The following is a 24,776-nucleotide window of genomic DNA, read 5'->3' on the forward strand; positions in this document are numbered from 1 at the left end:
GTGAGATACCGAAAGAGAGGAACGCCAACAATATTGATCTTTTCCCGGCCCACCGGGCTATACGCGGGAGAGTGTAAACGCGTCAAAACCTAGAGGATAATATTCTAAAACGATGAAACCCCGAGCGGTTATCATCCAGCGGGAAAGCGCCGATGGAGAGAAAAGGAGGCGACGCTCTCTTTTCGCCAAACGATTGAGAATTCTATCGGAATCTCTCGGTTTATATGGCTCTTTACCAACGTACGCGCGCTCAATTTTTTCGATTTCTTATTCCTTTTACTAACCCTTTTCCGGGGCCACATTTCAATAGTTTTTGCGTGAGCACGCGAAAAGAGGCCGGGCCAGGGCGACTGCGAAGGTCCCTTTTCGCGGGCAGCCACTCTGTTCGCGCCGAGAGAGGAACCGTGGCAGCCCGTTCTCTGCCATGAATAAAACATCAGCCTCCTTCCCTTCGCGCCTATATGGGTCGACCGTTACCTTTTATAAAGGCAAATTCGTTCCGCGGAATAATTTCTCGTTTATTCTTCACGCACCCCTTCACTTCTTCGGCTCATCCGAAGCCGAATACAGTCACTCTTCTCCCTCAGGGCCACACCAATTTTTTTCTACTCAATATTTTTCCTACAAACTTTTCCCGCCTCAGTTTTTTCGCCCGCTATATCCGTTTCTAGGGATAATTCCAAATTCAAACTAGCCCTTTCATCTGATTCCGCGACTTAAATTTCGGAACGGGAAAAAATAGATGCCTAGCAAATAGGAGGTCCGCGGAATTTCTGGGGAGTAACGAGACGCGCCGTATATAAGATTTAAAGATTTTTCCCAGAAACATCGGAAAGACGAGGCTTAAGGCGACCCAGACAAAAGTGTGCTCCGAGGGCCTCACTTGAATTGCGGGATAAGTATCCCGCTTGTATAATAGGATGGTTAGCCTCTTCGAATTATTATCTTGGCATTTCTGCTCATTGTACTCTCGAGTACAACTACTTTTTACCTTTATTTCAAAGGGCGTTAAAATTTCAAAAATGAGATTTTGTTATAACTTTGGTTGAGGGATGTTTATTTTCTTAGAGCAAAAGTTAAGCGAGTGGAGTTACGTGACTTTTTAAAGAAATTTTATGTAAGAGTCGAGTATTTTTACATTTCGCTGCACTGAAAGTATGGTGTGCTAATTACTAGCCTCTAGCGAGGGGCTAACCACTCTTAGAAAGTCTGTACACCGGATTACGCTTAGATTACCACTGCCAAAGGCCGGGACTTCAAAGATTACGCGTAATCCCATTAGTACAGTCAAAGGTACCGCTCTGTACACCGATTACGCGGAGTGATCAAGTACCCTCTTAGCAGTTCCACCGTAAAATAATGTATAAATTTAAAAATTATTTAAGGAAACAATGTTTTCGAATATAACCTATTTCGTATTTTACGTTTCTTTTGGTAGAAAGATTCGAGTTAAAAGAAACTCTTTTCGAATCCTAAATTAAAAAAACTATCAGAAAATAGTGGTTCTAAATTTTAAATCGACTTTAAAAAATATGTGAAATATATCAAAAATAGAAAGCTTTGAGCCTTAAATTTTAGGAGTATTTACTAAACGATGCTGTTTATTTTTTACTTTTTTATATTCGTCGAAATTCTTAACCAATTTCGCACTTTTCTATAACAAATACGACACACGGAAGGCAACTAAAGTTTAATTCTAATCGAACTAAAATCGTTTTATCTTAGCGCTACGATTTATAAACTAAACACTTTAAAACAAATGGCAGCTCTTCAAAGAAAACCATTTGAATACTTTCACTTATTACACCAAAAAGAACCTATAAAGAATTGCCCCCCACGTACGCGATTTCTCTGTTTATCCGGCGAAGAAAATTACTCGTTACATTTAAATAAATAATCTACTATTATCTACAATAATCTGTTGTAAAAAATAATTTAGGTGTTAATTTTTCGTATTTTATTTTATTTTTGTTCAATCTAAAATATATTAATTATAATTTACGAAATGAAATTCAATGCTTAGCCTCGGTCATAAGATGGTGAACGTTTTAAAATGAGATACGACTTTGAAGCGACGCCGCAGGCTCCGTTGCAAATATACGACAATTATTTAGTCCCCTATCGTGAGCTTTTGAAATCTCAAACAATCGGACCTAATACACTAGTTTATAAGCATTACCGAAAATACCATCAATCGTACCATCTAGGCATTACAATAGAGTCGCTTTTATCTAAAACAAACGTAACAATTCAAAATTTTCGTAAAATAAAACTCGAAGCCCGAAAAGCCAAACACTTGTTTGATAAAAGGCCAAAAACGGAGAACAAAGGTACGTTTCGCAATTGCGTAGTGGAGAAGAGAGTATTTTTGGTAGAGATATTTACATAAAAGAAACGAATGATAATGACTTGGATGAAGGAAAAACAAGAAGTCAATTAAATGTGGCTTTTTAACTAAGCTAAAGATCAACAAAGAATATTCATAGGGAAATTCCTCGTATCAGAAAAACGTGTTAATTACAAAAGAAGGGGGGGTTGACGGAAATTAGGTGGGGATGTCGAGCTGCCCGCCGTTTCTCATAATTAAACGCGCTCTTTTCGACAAAACGCCGCATTCCCACTGTTATATACATAAAGTCTTTGGATACGCGTAGGAAGCGAGTGGTGGAGTAAGCGAGAGAGGCAAAACAAAACCTTCCGGTGCAGATTCTTAACTTTCACGGCGTATAGAACCCGAATAAATAATGTCACCGCGCGGGGTTTCAAAAGTTTAGCAATTACCAGTACATTCTTTCCATTTCGGAGAAGAGAGCTACTGTTGGCGATACACGTCGGCAAGTCGCGGAAACAAGGGCAAACGAAAACGGCTCTCTTTCTTGAAATTTAGTGGATGAGTGTCCTCAAAGGTAGATTATCCTATAAACACGATGCTTTCGGGTGGTGAAGGCGACGACTCGGTCTGCGGGCTCCGGGGGCGTCAAACCGAATAAGTAGAAAGAGAAGAATCGCTCTCCTTGTCAGAGCTAATTATGAAATCCTTCCCAGCGGTCTCCGGCGCTCCGAAAATTTGCATTGCAAATCGGCGAGCGCGGTTACAATATCTCGTCAGGAAAAGAACAGGCGGAGAGAAAGAGATAGCTTTGTCTTCGGGCCGGGGATAGAAATCATCGAATGAGTCCTGGAAGCTGCGGGCGGATCAGTCTGTCGTTGGCAACACTCCCCCAGCGGCGGCGGCTTCACCCGGAAAGAGTAGGAAAAGTTACGCCGCAAAAGGCATTCGTCACAATTACTGAAAAAAAAACCCGCAAGAAAATCTCCACCACCAAAAATAAGGTTATCGACAGATAGTAATAGCCAAAAAAGAAATCCGAGAAAAAAAGAGTGGAAAAGGATGAACCGAAAAAGCTAAATCCTTCGATATGTTACTGCAGGGGCGGACTCAAATCATTATTCCGATCTTAGTCGCGCTTGAGAAACTCGGGCCTGCACTTTCGGGCGAAAAGAAAGTTGTTTTTTTTTCTACGCGTCTCTCTCTCTCTAGCTCCATCTCTAGGCTGCTCCCTCAACGCGCAATGGATATAAAAGAGGATCTAAATTGGAATAAGAAAATATTAGAAAGGATTTTAGTTTCGAAAAGATCCCTGTTTTCATCTCCGGGGCTACAACGGGGTTATATTCATTGTTTTTTTAAGAGAAATTGAAAGTGAAAATTTTCCACTTTTCACGAGTTTTTTCTTTCTCGGGTTGGAAAAGCTATTTTTTCTCTTGAATTAAAGTTTTTCCTATTATTTTTCTGGTCGAAATAGATATCCGTTCTAGGGTAAAATATATATGAAGTTTCCTATCTAGCGAAAAAAGGGAATAGCATCCCCTCGCATTAAAGAAACAGTGATAAAAAAACAAGCAAATCACCATCGAGACACGTCAGATAGAGAAATACTACAAGGCCTCAGGGACCTTGGTTGCAACGAGAGAAAAAAATCGGGTTTCTTTCTCGGTTTTCAACGTTGCTATTTTGGCGCGAAGAGATCTCGGAATACGCCGCCAGTAAGAAATCCTCAGGATGGAATATATATACACTCTTGGGTTTAAGGTATATGGCATCGCCATATAAGCGATGACACGCCGCTGCCGCAAAATGCCTCCAAATAGGACCAGGGGCAATATCGGTCTCCGAGAAAGATGTGACGGGAAGAAACTTCTCCCCATGTCTCACTTCTCCCCATGTCTCACTTCCACCCCCGCCCCGAGAGGAGTTACGACGGGCACCATCCTATAATCTAGGAAGACATTCTCCCGCGAGACTCATCATCATCAAAAGTTCTTTTCTTCGGGGAAAACACTCCCGCGTAAGCGCAGCCTGACTTAGAGTAACATCCCATCCTCCATTCCTATCGTAGGCCCGCTAGCAAATTGCCTAGATCTATTATAGGCGTTTGTACAAGCTTGTCTACTTCTTTATTTCTTCCAAGAAAGGACCGATGGAAGCGAGAGAGACGCCACGCGCATACGTAAAAAATATCTCTTCCCAGCGTGAATATTACTTTTGAGGCTCGTCGTTCTTTGAATTTTCGCCCTTCTCGTTCTTTTCACTTCATATAGTGGTTTTTTCCCGCTTATTGAAGCTCACCCCCTCCCCCCCCGCTTCAGTCATTTTCACCCGGAAGGAATGTAGCAATTTTTGTATAAAGACATTTCAACGCGTGATCTAAGGAATAGACCGCGCTTTTTATTTATTGTAAAAAAAATCTTCTTCTCGGAAAAGGCCATATTCAATAATAAGCTGGGGTGGGTAATTCAACAGGGGCGTAGTTTTTACGCTTTTGCAACGTTTTTAAAGTTATCTAACTGGTTTTTCAATTTGTAAATAAATAAATTATCTTCCAAAACCTAACAATTGGAATATCGGAATAGTTTTAGTAGGATATTTAAAGGAATACTCTAAATATGGTAACGTGGAAAACCGCCTTGACCACCGGGATTTAAAAGGATCACGCTTTGTAAACTTTGATTTCGATTTTCCAACCTTGATTAGCGATCCGTGTTTGAGGTTGGCAAGATTTCCATCGCGTTAAGGGACTCTTCCTAAACTGAATGCCACGTTATATAAGGGTTTCAAAGGACCTACGAGCCGTTTCCATTTAGCTCGACTGATTTTGGTACAATTGACTAACTATAAAGCGTCTACTCCCAGCCAGAGTAGGCGGCATCGCCGAGACAAGGTTGCCAGTGAAATCCATTATATCGCGCGTAACGGCAAAGTCATTCGTAAAGGGATTCGCGAACCGGCTTTTGGGAGTTGGGTCCATAATGGCTTGTATTTGGGACGGGATCTTGTCACTCAATTCGGTGGAACGCAAATCCCCATCTATCTTTCAGGGCTTCATTCGGCGACTATTTAGTGCAAAGATAAAGTTAGAGACTCGGAACCCAAACAGATTGAGTTATTACGCGTAAGCCATTAAGAAATTCGATAAAGCCAAGCTCGAATCGAGCGAATATCCAAAGTGCTCCAAGACTAGAAACTAACCTCTTTAAGCGGATTACACCGTTATAGAGAGCGGAACAATTACACCTGAAAATTTATAATCCGCAAAATGATATGATCTGCTTAAAGATAACAGCGTTAGTCTATCAAAACCGTATCTAGCAGGGTTTGCCGCTACCTTTCAATGGGAACAAAAGCGGTAATTTTTATTGTTTAAAACATTAATTGTCTCAAACTAAAAAACATGAAAGGAAAACGTTACATTTTTTTATTTATTGGCTTCCCCTACGTCATCTGTACCCCAAAAAGACACAATGTTCCTATGAGCGAACAGCTGAAAAAACAGTCAAAATTTTATGGCAAAAGAAAACACTTAAGGTACATATTCCCCATACGCATTTTCTAGCGTGGGTTTGACGTGTCTAAAAGCTTTCATATTTTATTTTGGATCCAGCTAATTAAACGTCTTTAATATAATACTAAATAGGTTTAATTAAGTGGATCCAAAATTAAATTTAATACGAAAGCTCCTATTGTACGCTTTACAAAAGCTTGTCAAAGACAGGAAGAAAATATTTTAATGTGCCAGCTTTCTTGTCTACCCGACATAAAATGAATTTGTGCTTATCGGTAAAGCGCTTGGAACCTTTTTCGGGTATTAGCCTAGCTGATAAATCCTAGTCGCAATGGCCACTGAGTGGAACTTGCTTTAATTTAATTCATTTAAAGAGTAAGTTTCACCACCTTAATTTTGTTATAAAACGAAGTGCTTGCGTTTAAAGTACCGAAACATAAAGTTTCGTTGCTTTCCTCTTCAAAACAATTTGAATTTTAGCGTGATGATTGACGTCATTGACTACACGTTATTACTTATTGACCGCTATCCCCAACATGGAGTTTAGGCTTGGATGCAAAATGTAGATGCTACTAATTCCATGGTCAAATCTGAAAAATCTCCTATAGAATTATGGAATTCTACTACAAAATTTTGTACGTGGGTGCTTACATGGTTTTACAAACACGTGCTCACGCTTATCCTTTAGAGCGCGCACTAAATTGGCATCGCCATATTATCTAGCATGGATATTACAAAAATCATCTGGTAGGATAGTGCGGACTGTAGAAGCTACCAAAAACAGTGGGAAAAATTCTGAAAAAACCATAGACCATGACGTGCAAATCTAGGCGCCATAAAATTATCGTTCAGATTAAAAGCCGCCGTTGGGAGCTGCACGTAAATTTCATTTTTATATTAAATAAACGGTATTTCATAAAGTGAGTTACATTTTCGGAAAACCCATTATCAAATGAACGAGAAACATGTTAAGTAGTTTAATTTATATTCCGAAAATCAATTTGTAACTTACTCTTAAGGATTTATATTTCATTTATGTGTCTTATTGGAGGTAATGGAAAGCTATGGACAAAGTACAATCATGTTTTAGGCCGGGACACTACCAGTAACAATAAATACAATTATTTTGAGAAATTAGTCAGTAAAATATTGGAAACGAGCAATCCCGAGAAATGTAAGCAGTTTTATTGAAGGACAGTGAGGTGATGGTCAAATTAGTCAATACAACGTAGACTTTTTGAATGATAGTGACACAGACCAGGTAAACATATTAATTTTTTTCTTCGACTTCAAGCTGAGACATAAAAAAAAATATAATGACAGTATTCAACTTCTCCTACAATATGCATTCACCCCTTTCCTAACCGGTCCTAGTGACCGCAACCTGAACTCGATCCCGACCGGTGGGCAGGCTAACAATTAGCCGAGCCCATACTGACATACGTGTATTGATATAATAATCAGCTAGGCTAATACCCAAGGCACCAACTTAGACCTAAGTCATCAAGCGACTCTTAAAGCCATTAATCCATGTGGCCGGGTTACAATGCTCGCTATTACCGTTAACCCCAACAAGTTTTTAAGCAAGTGGCGGGTTCAAAGAAAAACCTTAGGATGATTTTCCGTATTATATCAAAACTACGCCGTAAAGTATCTCCCCTTATCGTAGGCGCAGCGCAAACTATTTTAATTTTATCACCCGACGAAAAGTTCCGGATATTTCTCAGTTTAACCTTGGAGCAACAAACACAAGGAGAACGCAGCTAGCCTTTAAACACGCTAATGCAGTGATGTGTACAAATTTCATTGGACAAGCCTTAACGCAGAGCGTTTTACGGAAAGGGGGAAGACAATTTCCGATTTTCCCCCTTCCGACTGCAGCAGGCGCTAAAGCGTCTAACCAATGAAAAATGTACACAAGAAAATGCACGACTTTTGACGGGTTGCGTTCTCCTTGTGTTTTGTTGCTCCTAGGTTGAACCGACGAAGAAAATGATTCGAAACGACTTTATAAATTACTTAATCTACTAAAATATATGTTGATAAACATATTTTAGGTGCTAGACTTTCCATATTTTAACTTATTTATGTTCAATTGAAAGATATAAATTACGATTAAAATTGGACGCTAAAACTCGGTCATAAGACGCGTTAAATTTGAGAGACTAGAACTTGAATAGCGACGCCGCGCACGCTTCATTGCAAATATACGGTTGCTTTGGCAATCTCAGCCAATCGGACCTAATACACTAGGTAAGAGGAGCTGCCTAAAGTGATATCCATTGTACCATCCATGATACTACAACAGAACAGCTATTTAATTTAAAGGGGAACGGTCAAGCTTAAACCAGTTAGATAGCCCTATAGCTCATTAAAAACTAAAATTTATGGCGGAAACCACTGCATCAAAAAATATTGAGTGGTTAATTTTAAATAAAATAAAGAAATTTCGGGAAATCGAAAAGCCGCGACACCTGGTGAGAAGTCAGTGAGACAGAAAAACAACGTAAAAGCGCGCGCTGCTGAAGGCGCAAAAAATTTGTTTTGCACGCGCGGCGCGTTCCAGTTATAAGAGACCTAAGCCTAAATTGCGCGTTTTTTAAAGTTAGGATAGTTCGCAAATCGCTCATACGGGGTTAGTAGCGCTGGCGGCAGCGCCTAAGATGGCGGCGAAAATTCAATCCCAAACACTTGGCATTATTTTTCGTTTCAACTTTTTGGGCCAAAAGCTATTTTTTCAAGACAAAAAAAGGTACGTGTTAGTATATTGAACGTCTTGTTAATCTTTAGATAATGAAATAAGGCCATATTTGGAAAAGCTTGGCACCTTTAACGTAGATGGAATAACAGATCTACGGAGCTTAAAAAGTTGTTACACAAATCAAAGGTTTTTCGACACCGATCTTTTTATGGAGAGGCCAGCGCATTTTCGTTTTATTTCCGAAACTCATTCGTCAGTTTGAGGCAGACAAAAAATTTTACTGCGCTGTTTTACGGCATCTATAATGGTAACCAAGGAAATTATTATTTCAAACAGAAATCATATAATGTGTATTAATAATTTTAACGATAAAATTGTAGTGCGTCCCAATAAAGATGATGTAGACCTCATACCCTGGATTCGAATTCGCTGTTAAAACTGTTTACCATAAACATATGTTGCTGTCTACAATATTTAACTAATTATATTTCGCACGCTCGAACTTTTCGGTTAGTTCAAATCTTTAAATTGCTTAATAAAGCAAAAATTTACTCTAAACGAGGAAAGTAAACACTTCCTGATTTTAATAAATATTATTTTGTATCGAATGATTCCAAAACGGCTTTCAAGTAACGTTTTCAAAGCGTTATAAGTTTTAACCCGGGGGACGTTAGGGTTTCAATTGCTTTGCCTCCTCCAATTTCTCAATCCTTCCTACGCCTTTATATGGCGCAATAAAATTTCAATACAAGATGCACTGACTTTAATATCATCCATAAGTGGATTAACTTTTAAAATTATTTTTATTTATTTATTTATTTATTTATTATTTTATTATTTTCAAAATAAGCCAAATTAAAACCACAATAAAAGCGGAATTTAAATATAGTGGGAGCTACCACCGATTTAATCTAAAACTTGGAAGCAGAAGCTTTAGATAATTTTTGTAGTTTATGGTCTTTAATTTCCTGATCAAAATATCTGAAATCTAATTTATTTTCAATTTTAAAACGAGCACGAGGAAGGTTAAAATAACACTTGATCTTTTGTTTTGCTTCTAAGGAAGAGAACAGAAAAATTATGGTAATTAAATTAATAAACATTGTTTGAACACTAAGATCGTTTTACTCGCATCTACGTATTACTAAAACTAATTACAACCCAGCTCTTTACAGGATGGAAACTTTAGTCGTGGTACTGCTCCCATCTCCATACTTATACTTGTATAGAGGTGTTAAGCAAGACGGCCTTTAATGTAGCTACTAATTAAGGGATTGGCTGTATCAACACTAATGTTTTGGAAGATGCATTGAAACTAGGTCAAAGTGACGCTTCGTTTCATGTAAGGTCTGTAGTTTTCTGACTCCATTTCGCAACTTTCCATATAGCTTCATTAGTTTCCATCATAATACATGATGATAATTAGTCACATAATCCATATAATATAGCGTCAGATAGATATGAAAATAATTTATTATATCAGAGTTGCCCAATATTTTCCAAAGAAAATTCTAAGTCACTCGATTTTTTGCACTAAAGACATATTTCTTTTAAAAAACCAAGAAAGAAGTGTCTAGTCCCAATCTGATGGTACATTTGGAGGATGGAAGATTACACAGGGTACGGGCCAAATGTAAGCCGCGTTCACAATTTGCATTGATATTGCTTCAAATAGATTTCAATCGTTTCGAATTAGTTGTGTGAACTAGGGTAAATCTTTCTAAGTAAGCTTACGTCATGTAAACGTAGAAGAGTTGTTAGTCAAGACTTTTTTTTCGGAAACTTTTCCGTACTTTTCCGAAAAAAGAGAAAGAAAAAGGTTTTCATTTCATGATTAGCCTAATATTGTTCTCAAATTTAAATTTCGGGGAATTTTCGCCTCATTTTGTCTACTCTAAAAGTAAAATAAAACCTCTAGACTAGTCTAGAATAAAAACCCTTAAAAAAATATATATATTTCAATTTATTTATTTTTCCGGAAAATTACCACTCTAGAACGTAGCTATAGTTTCATCAGTCATAATTTGCCCTATATCTAATCCTTAAAAATGTAAATAGGATTTATCCGACACTCGAAGGCTTCCAATATTTACCTAATTAGGTTATATGGATAAAAACAATGGAATATATTTAACAGCAATCCGATCAAAGACGTGAGGAGATTCGTCGATGAAGCCTGGAAGTTTAAGAGCAAAAGGTCAAAGACATAAACAATGATTTTATGAAGGAAAGGGGGGGGGGGGAACCTGACATGAAAAATCATCGTTATTTTTCACCACGATCTTATTGATGTTGTCCCACTTGCACCCAACGGAAAAGATGCCGACGAAAACTATAAAAAGCCGTAGGAACCCCCGAGGGCTTCTACTGTTTAGTTTTTAACTTCACCCTGGAAAACCCGTTTTCAGGCTCGCCCTTCAAGCTATCAGTAATGTCTGACGCAAGCTGTCGACGGCCAAAAGAAGAAAAAAGACCGGGTTGCCTCCCCCCCCCTTTTCAGCGAGCCTCGATATAGATGATTTTTTTTTATATCGGTGATCAGTCTATGAGTCCCCATTTTATTTGGCGACTCCGTGACACGTTCCTTTAACAAAGAGGGCCAGCAAAAAGAGTGACTTTGGCCGTTACGAGGGCAGGTAGTGTTGGGAGTACTAGGCGCGTACTAGTGGGTGGAAGGAAAGTCCTCGCGGATTTATTTCGCCCTCCGTTTGTTCCAGCTCATTAAGCGCCCTTGGACAGATTGACTGATCCGCGTAAAAGTCTGAAAGGAAAGGACACAAAGAGAGCTGGCCTGAAGCTTTTATCCAATAAGAAATTCGCTTTCGCTCAAATAATCGTCGCCAGAAAATCGAAAGGACAAACGTTGGGAATCGCGCGTAGAATTGAAGGCGATTCGACACGGCCCCGGCGGCCCGCGTTCGAGAGCTTCTTAAATTGAAAACGAATCCTCTCTTAAGCCCTCGTCAACTTTGATGAAAAGCTCGCTTAAAAATTGATTTCACTCTATAAATCACGTTCAGGCTCCCGTGCACGGTTCGATACTTGGGGATTTAGAGTTAAATAATTGATTAGCTAATGCGATCGAAGAAACCCGCGTGAGAGAAATTAAAACTTTCGAAATCAAGTTTAAACTCCGGAAGCATTTGAATTAATAACGAGTGCCGGGTATTGATAATATATCAACGAAGGAACTACAGCTTAGAAACTGCATTTTTTGTAACTTCAAAACAAGTAATAAACTTTAATGAGTTTAGTCACCACCCTTGGTAGGTACGTAGGGAAATATTTTGAAACTAAACGCGTCAATAAGTAAATTTTCTGGTCTTAAGTTAAGATATATAATGAATATCTCTTCAAAGGGGACAAAATTCGTATAACGTAAAAAATCAATTAAATTAAATTATTCGATAAACAAAGATCGGGAGCGGAAGTCGAGAAAATAGTCGATTCAACGTCGCTTATACACGGCCATAAGCGTTTAAGTCGTAAAATTTCCATTTTGTCAGGGTTTTATACGCGAGGCTCATTAAAGTATAAGCTAAAAATGCAAATTTTTATAACGTTTTCTATATTCCGTGGGAATGTAACTCGATTAAGTAAATCTAGCGAAATAAGGAACCAAATGATACTTCCGAAGCCATTCGACCGCTAAAAACCTAAAGAGGGGGGGGGGGGGGCAGGGGGGGGCTTTAAAGTATAATCTCGGACGCCAAAAAAGGAAAAAAGGCGAAATAGGAAAGTGCTCTTTTATTTCCGGAATTAATAAAAAAATGATTGGCTTAACGATACTAGACAGAAATAAACTCAAACAGAAGGGAAAAAAATGTATATACATGTTCATGTACGGTCATAAAGAGGGGAATGTCTATTTCGAATTCGCGTGCCAACCCGATTCTTTTATCATACTTGTTAACGAGCGTTGCCCAAATGTCGTTCTCAGGGGAAATTTCCAAAGAATTAGGCTAAATAGAAACTCGCGACTTTATGTAGGGGTTCCTAGCCTAGACGTTCGATAAAACTACGAAACGTACGACTCGAGGTTTCTAAAAAACCGTAAAAGAACGCGGCGTAGATATAATATAAAATTGCATTAATAGTCTAGGACAGACTGTACTTGGTGGACGATTTAAAAAATAGCGCGGTTAAGTCCTAACAATGGTATCTCAGTTTGTCCGCCCGACGTTAACATCCCCCTCTAAACGACCCATTTAAATCGATTAGACTCGCCTAGTTAATTTTAGATCTTTGAAACACTACGACCCTTCTTAGTCTAGACCGAAATGTCCTCAGTGTGGGATCTCGCTTTTACTTTGAACCGGAACGCGCGACTTCTTTGAAAGATGAAAGGCGTGGCGTTCGAAATTACTTCGGTTCCTTAAAAAAGCGTTTCTCCAACGCGAGTTTTCTTAACAGACCAAACACTCAAATCGCAAACTTTTTTGAGGGTATTCGAAAAAAGAAAATGCGAGCGAAGGCCCTAACATTTGAAAAAGACGTCTGAAAATATTCTTTTTAATACTTCGACATTTAGACCGTCTTACTATTAAGTTAGATTTTTTTGTAGGTAGAGGCGGCGGTCTAGCCTACGAAGAACGCGATGGAACCTTTTTAAACGCGGAGCGGTTTTTCTCAATACGCACCGCGGTCACGCTAGGGTTAGTTTTTTCCCCGTTCCTAGCCCTCTCTTGGTTTTTTTTGCGGCGAAGTCTGTTTTCCGAAGCACTCTGTTGGGGAGGTTGGGGATCCGAAAGAGAAAGAGAGAGATGGAGGGATTGTAGAGCCGCGCGGTTGTCTCTCCCGCGGAGCTCTCCATTGGAACCTGAACAGAAAGCGCGGGTTCCTCGATGTCCGTGGCGCCGATGGAAAACTCTTAGTTTTCCTCTTTTATTTTTTGCCTCCGCAAAAGGAGCAGAAGAGAGAAAAGAGGCGTCCAAAGAAGCGAAACAAGTCGATCTTCTCTCTTCGGAGGAGGCCGAGGCCCGCAGTCAGTAGCACCCTTCCACGCTCGAGCCCTGATATGTACATTACGCGGAAGAGTATAATGTGTTTGACAGAAGATCTTTGGCGGAATGATGGAGTAGGCGAAGTAATAGGAACTTCGCGCCAAACTTACTGCCGCTCCACAGCGAGAACGGCTCTCACGCGACCCCGCTCGCCAGCCCTACCGCCCAACCGGCCGCCCGCCATGGAAGCGCCCCAATAGCTATATTCCGAAGAGAAGAATCTCGTCAAGAAAGAGAAAGAATTCAAAGGGGGTGACTCGAACACCAAAAAATATCCCCTCTTTGCGCCTCCTTTATAGTCGGGTTTGGACCGGTTTATTCCTTCAATGGTTTTTTACGTGTGAGGCCTGCCTAGTATCCACCCACGCCCCCCCCCCCCCCTCCGCAAAAAATGGTTTCCTTTATCTCGGTGATCTAAAAATAAAGAAAGACCTTAACCCTTTGGGTTTCGACTTCATCGGGGGAAACCCGCCGTTACACCCTTTAGCCTCCAACGTTCTCCAGAAATATTATAAAGTTTAATTTTTTCTCTATCGATCAATAGCGAGAACACACCGGAGTTCCGGATTTTCGAGATAAAAAGATATTAGAACGATAGCAGTGGCTGATAGGCTAATAGAAAGCTTTTATAGCTTCGACTCGCCGCTTTTTCTCGCTCTCCCATAAACTCTCGATATTTTCGAATTCCCGGTGGACGCTAGTTTAAAGGACGTCGCCAAAGTAAATGGACTCGCGGCTCCCTAAATCCAAAGAAATGTCCATTCCCTTTTTAGTTCCACATCGAAATATTTTCGAGTGGAGCTTTTGCTAGGACCGAAATGTAGTAGTATAAGAAAAAGTAAGTATGACACTAAATGAGACTGAGAACGCTGTGTTTAACGTACAATCATAAGTAACCATAATTAAGTTTGTCAACTTGAAGGCCTATCGGCCGAAGTACCGCATATTTCCCCCAATAAAGCTTAGTTTTCTCCCCCACTTCTTGGTCTCTTTACTTGTTCGCGTTTTTACTCCTCACTCTCTAGACCATTGGTGGTTCTCGTGTTTTTGCTCTACAAGTAACCATATTTATTAAGTATGACACTAAATGAGACTGAGAACGGTGTGTTTAACGTACAATCATAAGTAACCATATTTTTAAGTATAACACTAAATGAAACTGAGAACGCTGTGATTAACGTACAATCATAAGTTTCCATTTTTATTAAGTATGACACTAAATGAAACTGAGAACGCTGTGTTTAACGTACAATCATAAGTAACCATATTTATTAAGTATGACACTAAATGAGACTGAGAACGCTGTGTTTAACGTACAATCAGAAGTAAACATATTGATTAAGTATGACACTAAATGAGACTGAGAACGCTGTGTTTAACGTACAATATCATAAGTAACCATATTTTTAAGTATAACACTAAATGAAACTGAGAACGCTGTGATTAACGTACAATCATAAGTTTCCATATTTATTAAGTATGACACTAAATGAAACTGAGAACGCTGTGTTTAACGTACAATATCATAAGTAACCATATTTTTAAGTATAACACTAATGAAACTGAGAACGCTGTGATTAGCGTACAATCATAAGTAACCATATTTATTAAGTATGACACTAAATGAAACTGAGAACGCTGTGTTTAACGTACAATCATAAGTAACCATATTTCTAAGTATGACACTAAATTAAATTGAGAACGCTGTGTTTAACGTACAATATCATAAGTAACCATATTTTTAAGTATAACACTAATGAAACTGAGAACGCTGTGATTAACGTACAATCATAAGTTTCCATATTTATTAAGTATGACACTAAATGAGACTGAGAACGCTGTGTTTAACGTACAATATCATAAGTAACCATATTTTTGAGTATAACACTAAATGAAACTGAGAACGCTGTGTTTAACGTACAATCATAAGTAACCATATTTATTAAGTATGACACTAAATGAGACTGAGAACGCTGTGTTTAACGTACAATCAGAAGTAAACATATTGATTAAGTATGACACTAAATGAGACTGAGAACGCTGTGTTTAACGTACAATATCATAAGTAACCATATTTTTAAGTATGACACTAAATGAGACTGAGAACGCTGTGTTTAACGTACAATATCATAAGTAACCATATTTTTAAGTATAACACTAAATGAAACTGAGAACGCTGTGATTAACGTACAATCATAAGTTTCCATATTTATTAAGTATGACACTAAATGAAACTGAGAACGCTGTGTTTAACGTACAATATCATAAGTAACCATATTTTTAAGTATAACACTAATGAAACTGAGAACGCTGTGATTAGCGTACAATCATAAGTAACCATATTTATTAAGTATGACACTAAATGAAACTGAGAACGCTGTGTTTAACGTACAATCATAAGTAACCATATTTCTAAGTATGACACTAAATTAAATTGAGAACGCTGTGTTTAACGTACAATATCATAAGTAACCATATTTTTAAGTATAACACTAATGAAACTGAGAACGCTGTGATTAACGTACAATCATAAGTTTCCATATTTATTAAGTATGACACTAAATGAGACTGAGAACGCTGTGTTTAACGTACAATATCATAAGTAACCATATTTTTGAGTATAACACTAAATGAGACTGAGAACGCTGTGTTTAACGTACAATCATAAGTAACCATATTTATTAAGTATGACACTAAATGAAACTGAGAACGCTGTGTTTAACGTACAATCATAAGTAACCATATTTCTAAGTATGACACTAAATTAAATTGAGAACGCTGTGATTAACGTACAATCATAAGTAACAATATCCATAAGGACGACACCAAGTGAAGCTGTGAACCATGTGATTAAAGTACAATCATAAGTAACAATATCCAAAAGTATGATACTAGTGAAGCTGTGCAATGTACAATCATAAATAACATAAAATATATTAGTATGATACGATTATTGGTTCCCCTTGGAGATATAAAACTTTGAGTATAGTATTTTGGGCATGTCTGAGGAAGTAGCTTAACACATACGATGTGGAACTTATATCATGGCTGGGCTGCCTTGTTTAGGTTCCTTTCAACGACTTTTTCTTCGTTCCACCGCTCATCCAGTATCCGTTACTATTTTTGGAAAATAAGCTCTTTGGTCGATTCAAAATCTCCCCAAATACGTCAAAGATATTTTGTGACGGTGGACTATTTTAACTCTACGATGTGGCCTTTGTAAAGTACCATTCGATTATGGAACCGTTATAAAATATTGTTCTTAAGATGTAGTTTGTTAGCCTGCAATCGTATTAGGGTAAGCGGATCGGTCTCTGGGTAACAGTAAAAGAAATAGCACGGATGAAAAAGCTAATTCTTAAGGGGAATGAATACTGTAGAAATGACTTTTTAAGTTGAAGTAGATTTGATTTAATATTTACAAAGCCAAACCTTTTTCCCGCTTCGAACATTATTTATCTAGCGCTTATAATAAATTTTGGTGATTTCAGTTGATTATTTTATGATATGAGGTTTGCTTTAATACTTTATTACTAATTATTTTTCAATTTAAAATTGTCAAATATATTTTAAGCATTAGAGGAAAGCGTACTATATTCGTTAACATTAGAATCACGAGTGTAAAAAAAGAAAAGCTTCATTAAATTTATACAGGTAATTTTAGAACAACTCATAGCGGGGTATCTACCTGTAGCTTCGATTATTCTAAAGTGATTGCGTAAAGCAGAGTTCCTACTTGACGAATTTTCGAGACTTTCGCAACGAATTTAATTTTCATCGTAGCTTTGAGCTTCACTAAATTTCACTCGCATGTAGAGCTCGGCGAAACGGATAAATTAACCGCTAAAATTTCGATTAACCATAAAAATTACGATTAACTGTTTATTCATGGATATTATCCAGACTAAAATGCAATTTAACATGTAAAAATAATAGATTTTTTCGGATAATTTGTGGATAATTGTGTGTTTTGGATAAAAATAAATAAAGTGATTAATTCTTATCCAAACGCCGAGCTCTACTCGCATGCGTCAATTCGCTTCGCCAAAACTGCTTTTTTTGCTAGCCTTTACTGGTTACAAAATTAGCGGGAGAGACAACCGCGCGGCTCTACAATCCCTCCATCTCTCTCTTTCTCTTTCGGATCCCCAACCTCCCCAACAGAGTGCTTCGGAAATTAGCATTAGGATTATACAGGACTCGAAATGTGAATTTATAAGATAATATAGCACTTAAATTTCTTAGTTAAATAGGTGAATATGGTAAATTTCCGGTTAAGATACGGAATATTTTTAAGTTAAATACTGGACAGTGAATTTTTTGTTTCTTTGTGAATTCTCACTAAAACCTAACCTAAAAATTATATACATTTCACATTACCTCAAAATTTTATTTTCCAAATTAGCTATAGAAAAATAGTTCTTGCATACCTTGCTCTATGGAAGCAGCCAAGAAAATACTTAGCGATAGTTTTCGTTAGAGAATTATGCAACTTAAAAATTATTTTCATTGAAAACACATACTACCTCAAATATATAGGACTTTATAAGACATATCAAGAAATTACAGGATAATATAGGAAAGGTTGAAAAATAATGGATTTATAGGAATTATAGGACCGCTGGGCTGACTGGCATTGGCAACGCAGTTTCAATAACTTGTAATCGGTGTACAGAAATTTATGACTCATTCCACAGGTATATTAAATTAAGTCATAGTACGATTATTATTATTATTAGTAATGTTGGGTGGTTGGGTCAAGCCCAACTAAGCACTTCGACCAGATGTCCATTGTGCAGCCCCAGCCTTTTAGACGTGGAAAAGCCCAGTCTCCGAAACGAAGCGCAAGATTTGCTTCACTGAGGTATTGGAAAGATCGCTCGTTTCCAGCTTGTGCATACCAAGATGCTCAAACCTTTGAGCCGCATAAAAATCACAGACACAAAGGACATGACAGGAAGTTTCCTCCTCTGCAAGGCATGCTTTGCACATAGGATTATCACTGATGCTAATCAGATGCAGATGTCTACTTAGCTGGCAGTGACCTAAAAGTAGTCCCGTTACCACCCTGATACTACTCTTAGAGATATAGCAACTCAATTGCTCTTTTATTAGAAGGCCCAGGGATAAACTCCTTGACCTGCCTTTGACCATCCGTCTCAAGCCAAAGCTGGATATGACAGGACATTGTATATCTGAATGGCAGGTTTAGCACCTGAGAACCTAGCCTCACACACTCCTTGGCCAGAGTGGAATCCTATTATGGGTGCCCAGTTCTGAAAGGAGATCCAAACAGTTAAGAACGAGCTTAGAAGTGATACTAAACTGATTAAGAGCCTTAAGGGCAGGCTGGCTGAACACTCTTGCCCCGATACTTCTTCTTAAGACAGAAGTCTACACAGAAGCAGATGGCCGAAATCTCTGCCTGAAAAAACCGTAGCAAAAACGCCGAGGCTCTCAAAAAAGCCAAACTTCTTAGTCTGACAATAAACTCCAGCTCCCATCCCTGAGTTAGTCTTGAAGCCATAGCACGATAGAGTCTAAAATTTGTTATACACTTAAACTTTTATCGTCTATTAAGCTAGGCGTGCCAGGGTCAAAAGCACTTTGCCTTGAATGTTTCTGATGCGATAACTGTCAATTTCATGTCTAAATACTGCAACATAGGTGTTGTACCAGACACAGTCGAAATGTTGGGGTCAAATACATTGCGCATTTGCCAGAATGTATTTATTTATATTTGGGGAGATTGACTTTGTGGGGACGATATTCAGCGTTGTTCAAATAACCCTTACACTCCGGGTTATTGGAGCCCTGTACCTCATTGATTCCCTAAAACTGACGTCTTCCACCAACGATATATTTCATCCCCCCCATCTCGTCACGAGGTTAAACGCTAGATATTTGGCCAGTACAAAACTTTATAAAATGTAGACGTATTAAAATCTTTCCTCGAACCCTCATTGTGTGAGCTTGCTTTAATTTATTTAAATTTTTAAAGAGAAGCGTATTTTATCTTTCTAAAAAAATGATGATTTCTTTTTTTAATGTAACGTTTACATCACTGTCTCTTACTTTTTCTACTCTATGAGTGAGATTTTTAAACAACTTTAATATTTATCAGTAAAAAAAATTAAAAATCATTCCTTTAAAACATGTTAAAGTATAAAATTAGAAAAATTTTCAATTAAAATTACAATTTGGATTTATGCTATTCACGAAATAACCATAAAAAGACCAATTTAATCATGGAAAAATACCTGTTACGCCAAAAACACGTAAATACGTTCGCGATACACTTTAACGCGGCTTATCACAATACACATCAAATTATTGAAGGTTTACAATGTTGGAATTGTATAAAAATTTTAACATACCTGGGGAAGTAGTTTAAGATATACGACGTGGAACTTATATTACAGCTTGTTTTATATTTCTACTTAATCATTTTTATTTATAGAAACACCTATTGAAATTCATTTATAAATTCCTTTTTCGCATGCTAGTGTTTAAAAATGAACCTATTAGAGGTAGTGCCGTGAAACACGTAATTTTAAGAGAGCTTGTTATTTGGGTGAAGCACCGTTTGATTATTTTATAATACATATCTTCAGTGCAGTAGTTTTGAAGCCATGCTTCGTATAGTAGCGTCGAAAAATACTAAATATGCACTTGCGCTGCAAGAATTTTCATTTACCTCGTCGATTTATTTCAAACAGATATTTTCCTCTCCCATTTTTCAAACCCGCAAAATGTAAGACATAATAATAATCAGCTAGGCTAGCACCCAAGGCACTACCTTAGGCTTAAGTCATCGAGTGACTTTTAAAATCATTAATTCAGGTGGCGGGGTTACAATGCGAAGGAGGGTTGTGGTAAGCCTTTCATGGCACGCGAGCCAACTACTTCCTAGCCTAACTATTACCGTTAACCTTGACAAGCCCCTTTAACCAGGGGAGAAAACTTTTCAGCTCAACGCGGAAGGATATTTTCCCTGATTTTCACCCAGTGCCACATGCTGAGATCGAACCCGGCTTCTCTTGCGGCGAGGCGAAAGTGCTAACCACTCCGCTACCCCACTCAGTGCCGTTATAAGACCATCGTATACCCTGGGCACTAAGACCTTTGTAGGCCCTATTTTTAAGAAGAAAATGTTTTACTTGAATTTTTTCATACTCATTAACTGTCGTAGGCCCCTTCGAACCATCGTAAGCCCTTTGCACATGCCCATTGGATAAAACGGCCCTGACCGCACTAGCGTTACGGTGGCAAGGCCATAGAAGAGATGGCTGAGTCAGTACACAATAGGGTAAGAAAGTGATGGTTTGGTCATTCCCACCTCCTCCTCCATTTCTCGTCGTAGCTCTCCCGAGGAACGATTTTTAGCGACCCATCGCGGTATAAACGGTGTAACTTTTGAAAATAATAATATTCTACAATAAGTTTTTCAAGTTTACTGATTTTAATTCGATAACAATTATAAAAACAGATTGATAAAAAAATTTAAAATTAAAGGTTTTTTTAATTTTTTTCTAGATTAGATAGAACTATTTTTCATCTATATTTAGCTCTAAGCGTTTAGCAATCCGGTAGTAATAGAACTTTCCGATGAAAACAGAAACCATGTCGTTTCTCGTTGGAAGAAGGTCGTTACATAAAGAAACCGCCGCTAGTAGCGTACATTCAGTTTTCTTATTCCAATTCCTGCCACTCTATGGCGCTAAATACAACAGCTTGCGAGTGCCAGAAGCCGAGGTGTGGGTAGGGAAATGAATCTTACGAAGGAAATGTGACTAAACCATAGGCCTTGACGGTGGTAATTAACTGAAGCTGATTTTGAAGAGCACGACAATGTGGCTTTATAGTTGCATTGTGAATACAACTAAACTCTATGGTAATAAACAGGAACTATATGACAAATTGATTTCGAAAAATTCTAAATGCGTCTTTGATTTAATTCAAGGATATAAAGCTGAAAAGTCTAGGGAAAAGTAAACATTTGTTAGACCCTTCTGAAATTTCCCCCACGCACTGCGCAGAATCAATAAAACGTTGATAATATCAACATCGTGTTTAAGTAGCTAATAACGTAGTTAACGTCTCCCTTCAAAATCGGAAATATTGTGTGATAAACATTTACAAGTCTAACTTAAACTGAACGGTTCTACAATACATAATATAAAAAACAGAGAATTTCTGATTTGGGTTCGTTAGTTATAAGACAATCTATGTAAATACGCATAGAATATCGCGTAATCGCGTATTTCCATATTTTTCATATGGAACTCAACCTCAAAGCGGTTAAAATTCCTAACTTTTAAGGCGGAGTGTATTCAACATATTTATGTGTTGGCGAATCCCTCACCCGTATATATATCAGCTATTCTAAATGCGCAACCCTGTAAAATTTTGCTAAATTATTCGAGCGAACAGATCTCGGATATCGCCGCATTAGAGGACTGAGCGAGTTAAAAAGAAAATACAAAAAGAAAAAATGTTAGCGCGTGATTCGTCCATTATTCATGGGCATGTCAATGCAACCGCGTAACGGCCAATGACTTATACGATAGCGAAAAATATATAAAAAAGATTCAACTTCAGCGTGAAAAAAAAGCGGGGAGTCTTAGATTAAGTTTTTTCGAACTATTTCTTTCTTTAAAAGGAACTAGCTGCGCCCTTCGTTTGTCGCGATAGAGAGTGGCGCACCCTAGCGTGAATAGATTTAGCCAGAAAGGAAATCTTCGCCTAAGCGTAATAGAAAATGAACGGTCGACCATGCAAAGAAAAAGGCGATCTCCCCCCCCCCCCTCTTCTCGTCATCTCTGAACCGTCGAATTGCTTTTTGACCGACGAGATGGTCCAACATTCTAACTCAAAAAAATAATACCCTTACCCCATTCTATACCGAGTTTTTTTTCTGGTACAAACGCAAAAAGAAGAGTTAGAAAGACCAAAAGAAAGAGAGGAGATGAAAAAAAGAGCCAGGCTATCCGTGACCCATAATCCTAAAAGGAAAAGATATTCTATTTCTTCTATATAAATTGTATCCGCTACACAGGTATACGAGAGCGCGCGCGCGAGCGGCTGGTATGACGTCTTTCCATCCGCGAAAGCAGCGATGTAAAGAGAAATGTCAAATTCCGATAAAAAATCGAAGCAAAAAAAAATGATAAATGTCAGAAATATACCGAAGGAATCGGTTTTAATATTTGAGAATCGTAGCCCGATAAAGTGTCAAAGCGGCCGCCAGAAAATAGTCCAAAAGAAAGGAATTCTTATCTAAGGAACGAAATTCTAAAGAATATCACGCGCCTGGAAAATATGCCAAAACAGTGGGCTCTCTCATTTCAATCTATCAAGAGGGGCGTGTATCCAAGGTAGCCGTCCTTTCTAATAGTCAACACGCTTTCGCGTCGTAAAATTAACTCAATAGGGACGGGATAAATTTAAATTCAGGCTCGTAACGGCGCTAAATACGCGGTGTACGGGATAAAACGGCGATATTTCTTCGCGGGAAGATGGCGCTATGAACGTATCATTTTGCGAGAGGACTACGAAATACGAGGAGATGGGGTAGAGTAACCGCTGATCCGAGAAATGGCGCATCCGTGTTAGTGGCAGCGGCGGTGCGGCTCACGGAAAATCCCCCTTTAATGAAAATTTAATTGCCACTTTCCAGAGTCTTACTTACGAAGCTACGGCCGACAAGAAATTCTCCTAAACGAATTTTCTTTCGAAATGCGAGGCTGAATATTAAGAGCTTATCAAAAAGATAGAAGAGTGTATTAAATTTTTTTATTCAGCATCGGCGTTTGACGATTTGAGGGAAAGCATTCGCCTGACCCCCCCCCCCCCGGCGAATTCAGTAGGGGTTACGCTAATCCAGTCCTCTTAAATTGTTAAGAGGCTTATTTGGATTTGGGATTATTCCCCATTCGCTCGATAAAGATTAATATTAAAATGATTTCCGCATATACGGCGAAGCGAGAGTCAGTAAAAAATGTAATCTTCTTTCGTTCTAAGAAACGAGCGCGCTCTTTGAAATACGAGCAATATCGGAGAGCTCAAATAGACACGCGCGGTATCGAAGGTAACGGAACCTCTCGCGATACAACTTTTATTTGAAAAGACGATTTGAACGATAAAACGGGGATCCTGTTTTGGCAGCGGAAAAACTAGACAATATAACGGTGATTCGCCTCTATCAATCGTACGTTTAGTGGGTGCATCGGAGCCATGGCTCCTCAATAGCTAGAGCACGCGGTACCCCGTAACTAGGAAGCGTACGAGCAGAACTTATATATGGGAAAGGGCCGCGCTTGAGCCGCGGACGGTAGTTCGATACGACTGACACTAAGTGCTCCCTTTTTCCAAAAGATTCCGGAATCAGCGGCTCCGCTTTTTCTTCTTGTCTGTCTTTCGGGCTGCAGTCTTTTTCTTATTCCGAAGGTTCTTTCCGTGTTTTTCTCAGCGCTCACTCTCTCCTTCTTTTTATTTTTCTTCTCTTTCGCCGGACAGTTCCACCAAAAGAAACGATAATAATGGACGAGCACGGGCAACATCTACAAGGCTTGATAGGACCTTACAGCGAGGGTCAGTCCCTCTCCCTGGTCTGCGAATCGGATGGAGGTAAGACACTCTCGAGGCTCGCAATGGCTGGCACGCGCTTGGCAAGGGCCGCGCAAAACACGTTAAGGAATTAAGAGGAACCCCTCACCGCGGTTAAGTATTTAACAAGGTTAAAGAGGATGTCGTCGAGAGCTCTCCGAGTGCCAGAGACGACGGTTTCTTGTCAAAAGGGCAGTATAGATGTCTCAATGAGATATATAAGACTACGGATGGGTTTTATAGGATATAAAATTATTTTTGAAAGCGAAAACAGGCGGGATGGGAAAACGTTGGAAAACTGGGTTAATGCTTTTAGCGTCGGATTGTGAAAAATCGTTACTGGGCGCAGCTGATTTCACGGGGATTTTCGAAAGAACAAACAGGCCATTAATATCGGGGCTTTTCTTTTGTTTTCTCCGTATTGGGCTATAAGCTATATATCTACTTAAAAAAGCGCTCTATCGGACTAAGTAGACGTTAGTATTCGGCGAACGATGGAAGGTATAGATCTCTAGCGTTTTCCTTTCCGGCAATTTTCTCTTCTTCAAAACTTTTTAAAGTGGGGTTACCAGGGTGGACTCGAAGCGAAGTGGAGGACCTGGATGGCTGAAAAACGGTCCG

At 38.7% G+C, this 24,776-nt stretch overlaps 1 protein-coding gene across 2 annotated transcripts in view; it reads left to right on the plus strand.

The window, feature by feature from the left end:
- The window catches only part of LOC149932467 (neural cell adhesion molecule 1-B-like), a 43,853-nt gene that overhangs the window by 4,276 nt on the left and 14,801 nt on the right, over nt 1-24,776 (plus strand). For both annotated transcript variants that reach the window (XM_090155358.1, XM_090155359.1), the window contains exon 3: nt 24,066-24,176. In XM_090155358.1, the coding sequence (XP_090011484.1) occupies nt 24,066-24,176 (111 nt within the window). The remainder of the gene's footprint in view (nt 1-24,065; nt 24,177-24,776) is intronic.

Source organism: Leiobunum rupestre, chromosome 8, assembly GCF_980474605.1.
Source record: "Leiobunum rupestre chromosome 8, qqLeiRupe1.1.hap1, whole genome shotgun sequence".
NCBI lineage: Eukaryota > Metazoa > Arthropoda > Arachnida > Opiliones > Sclerosomatidae > Leiobunum > Leiobunum rupestre.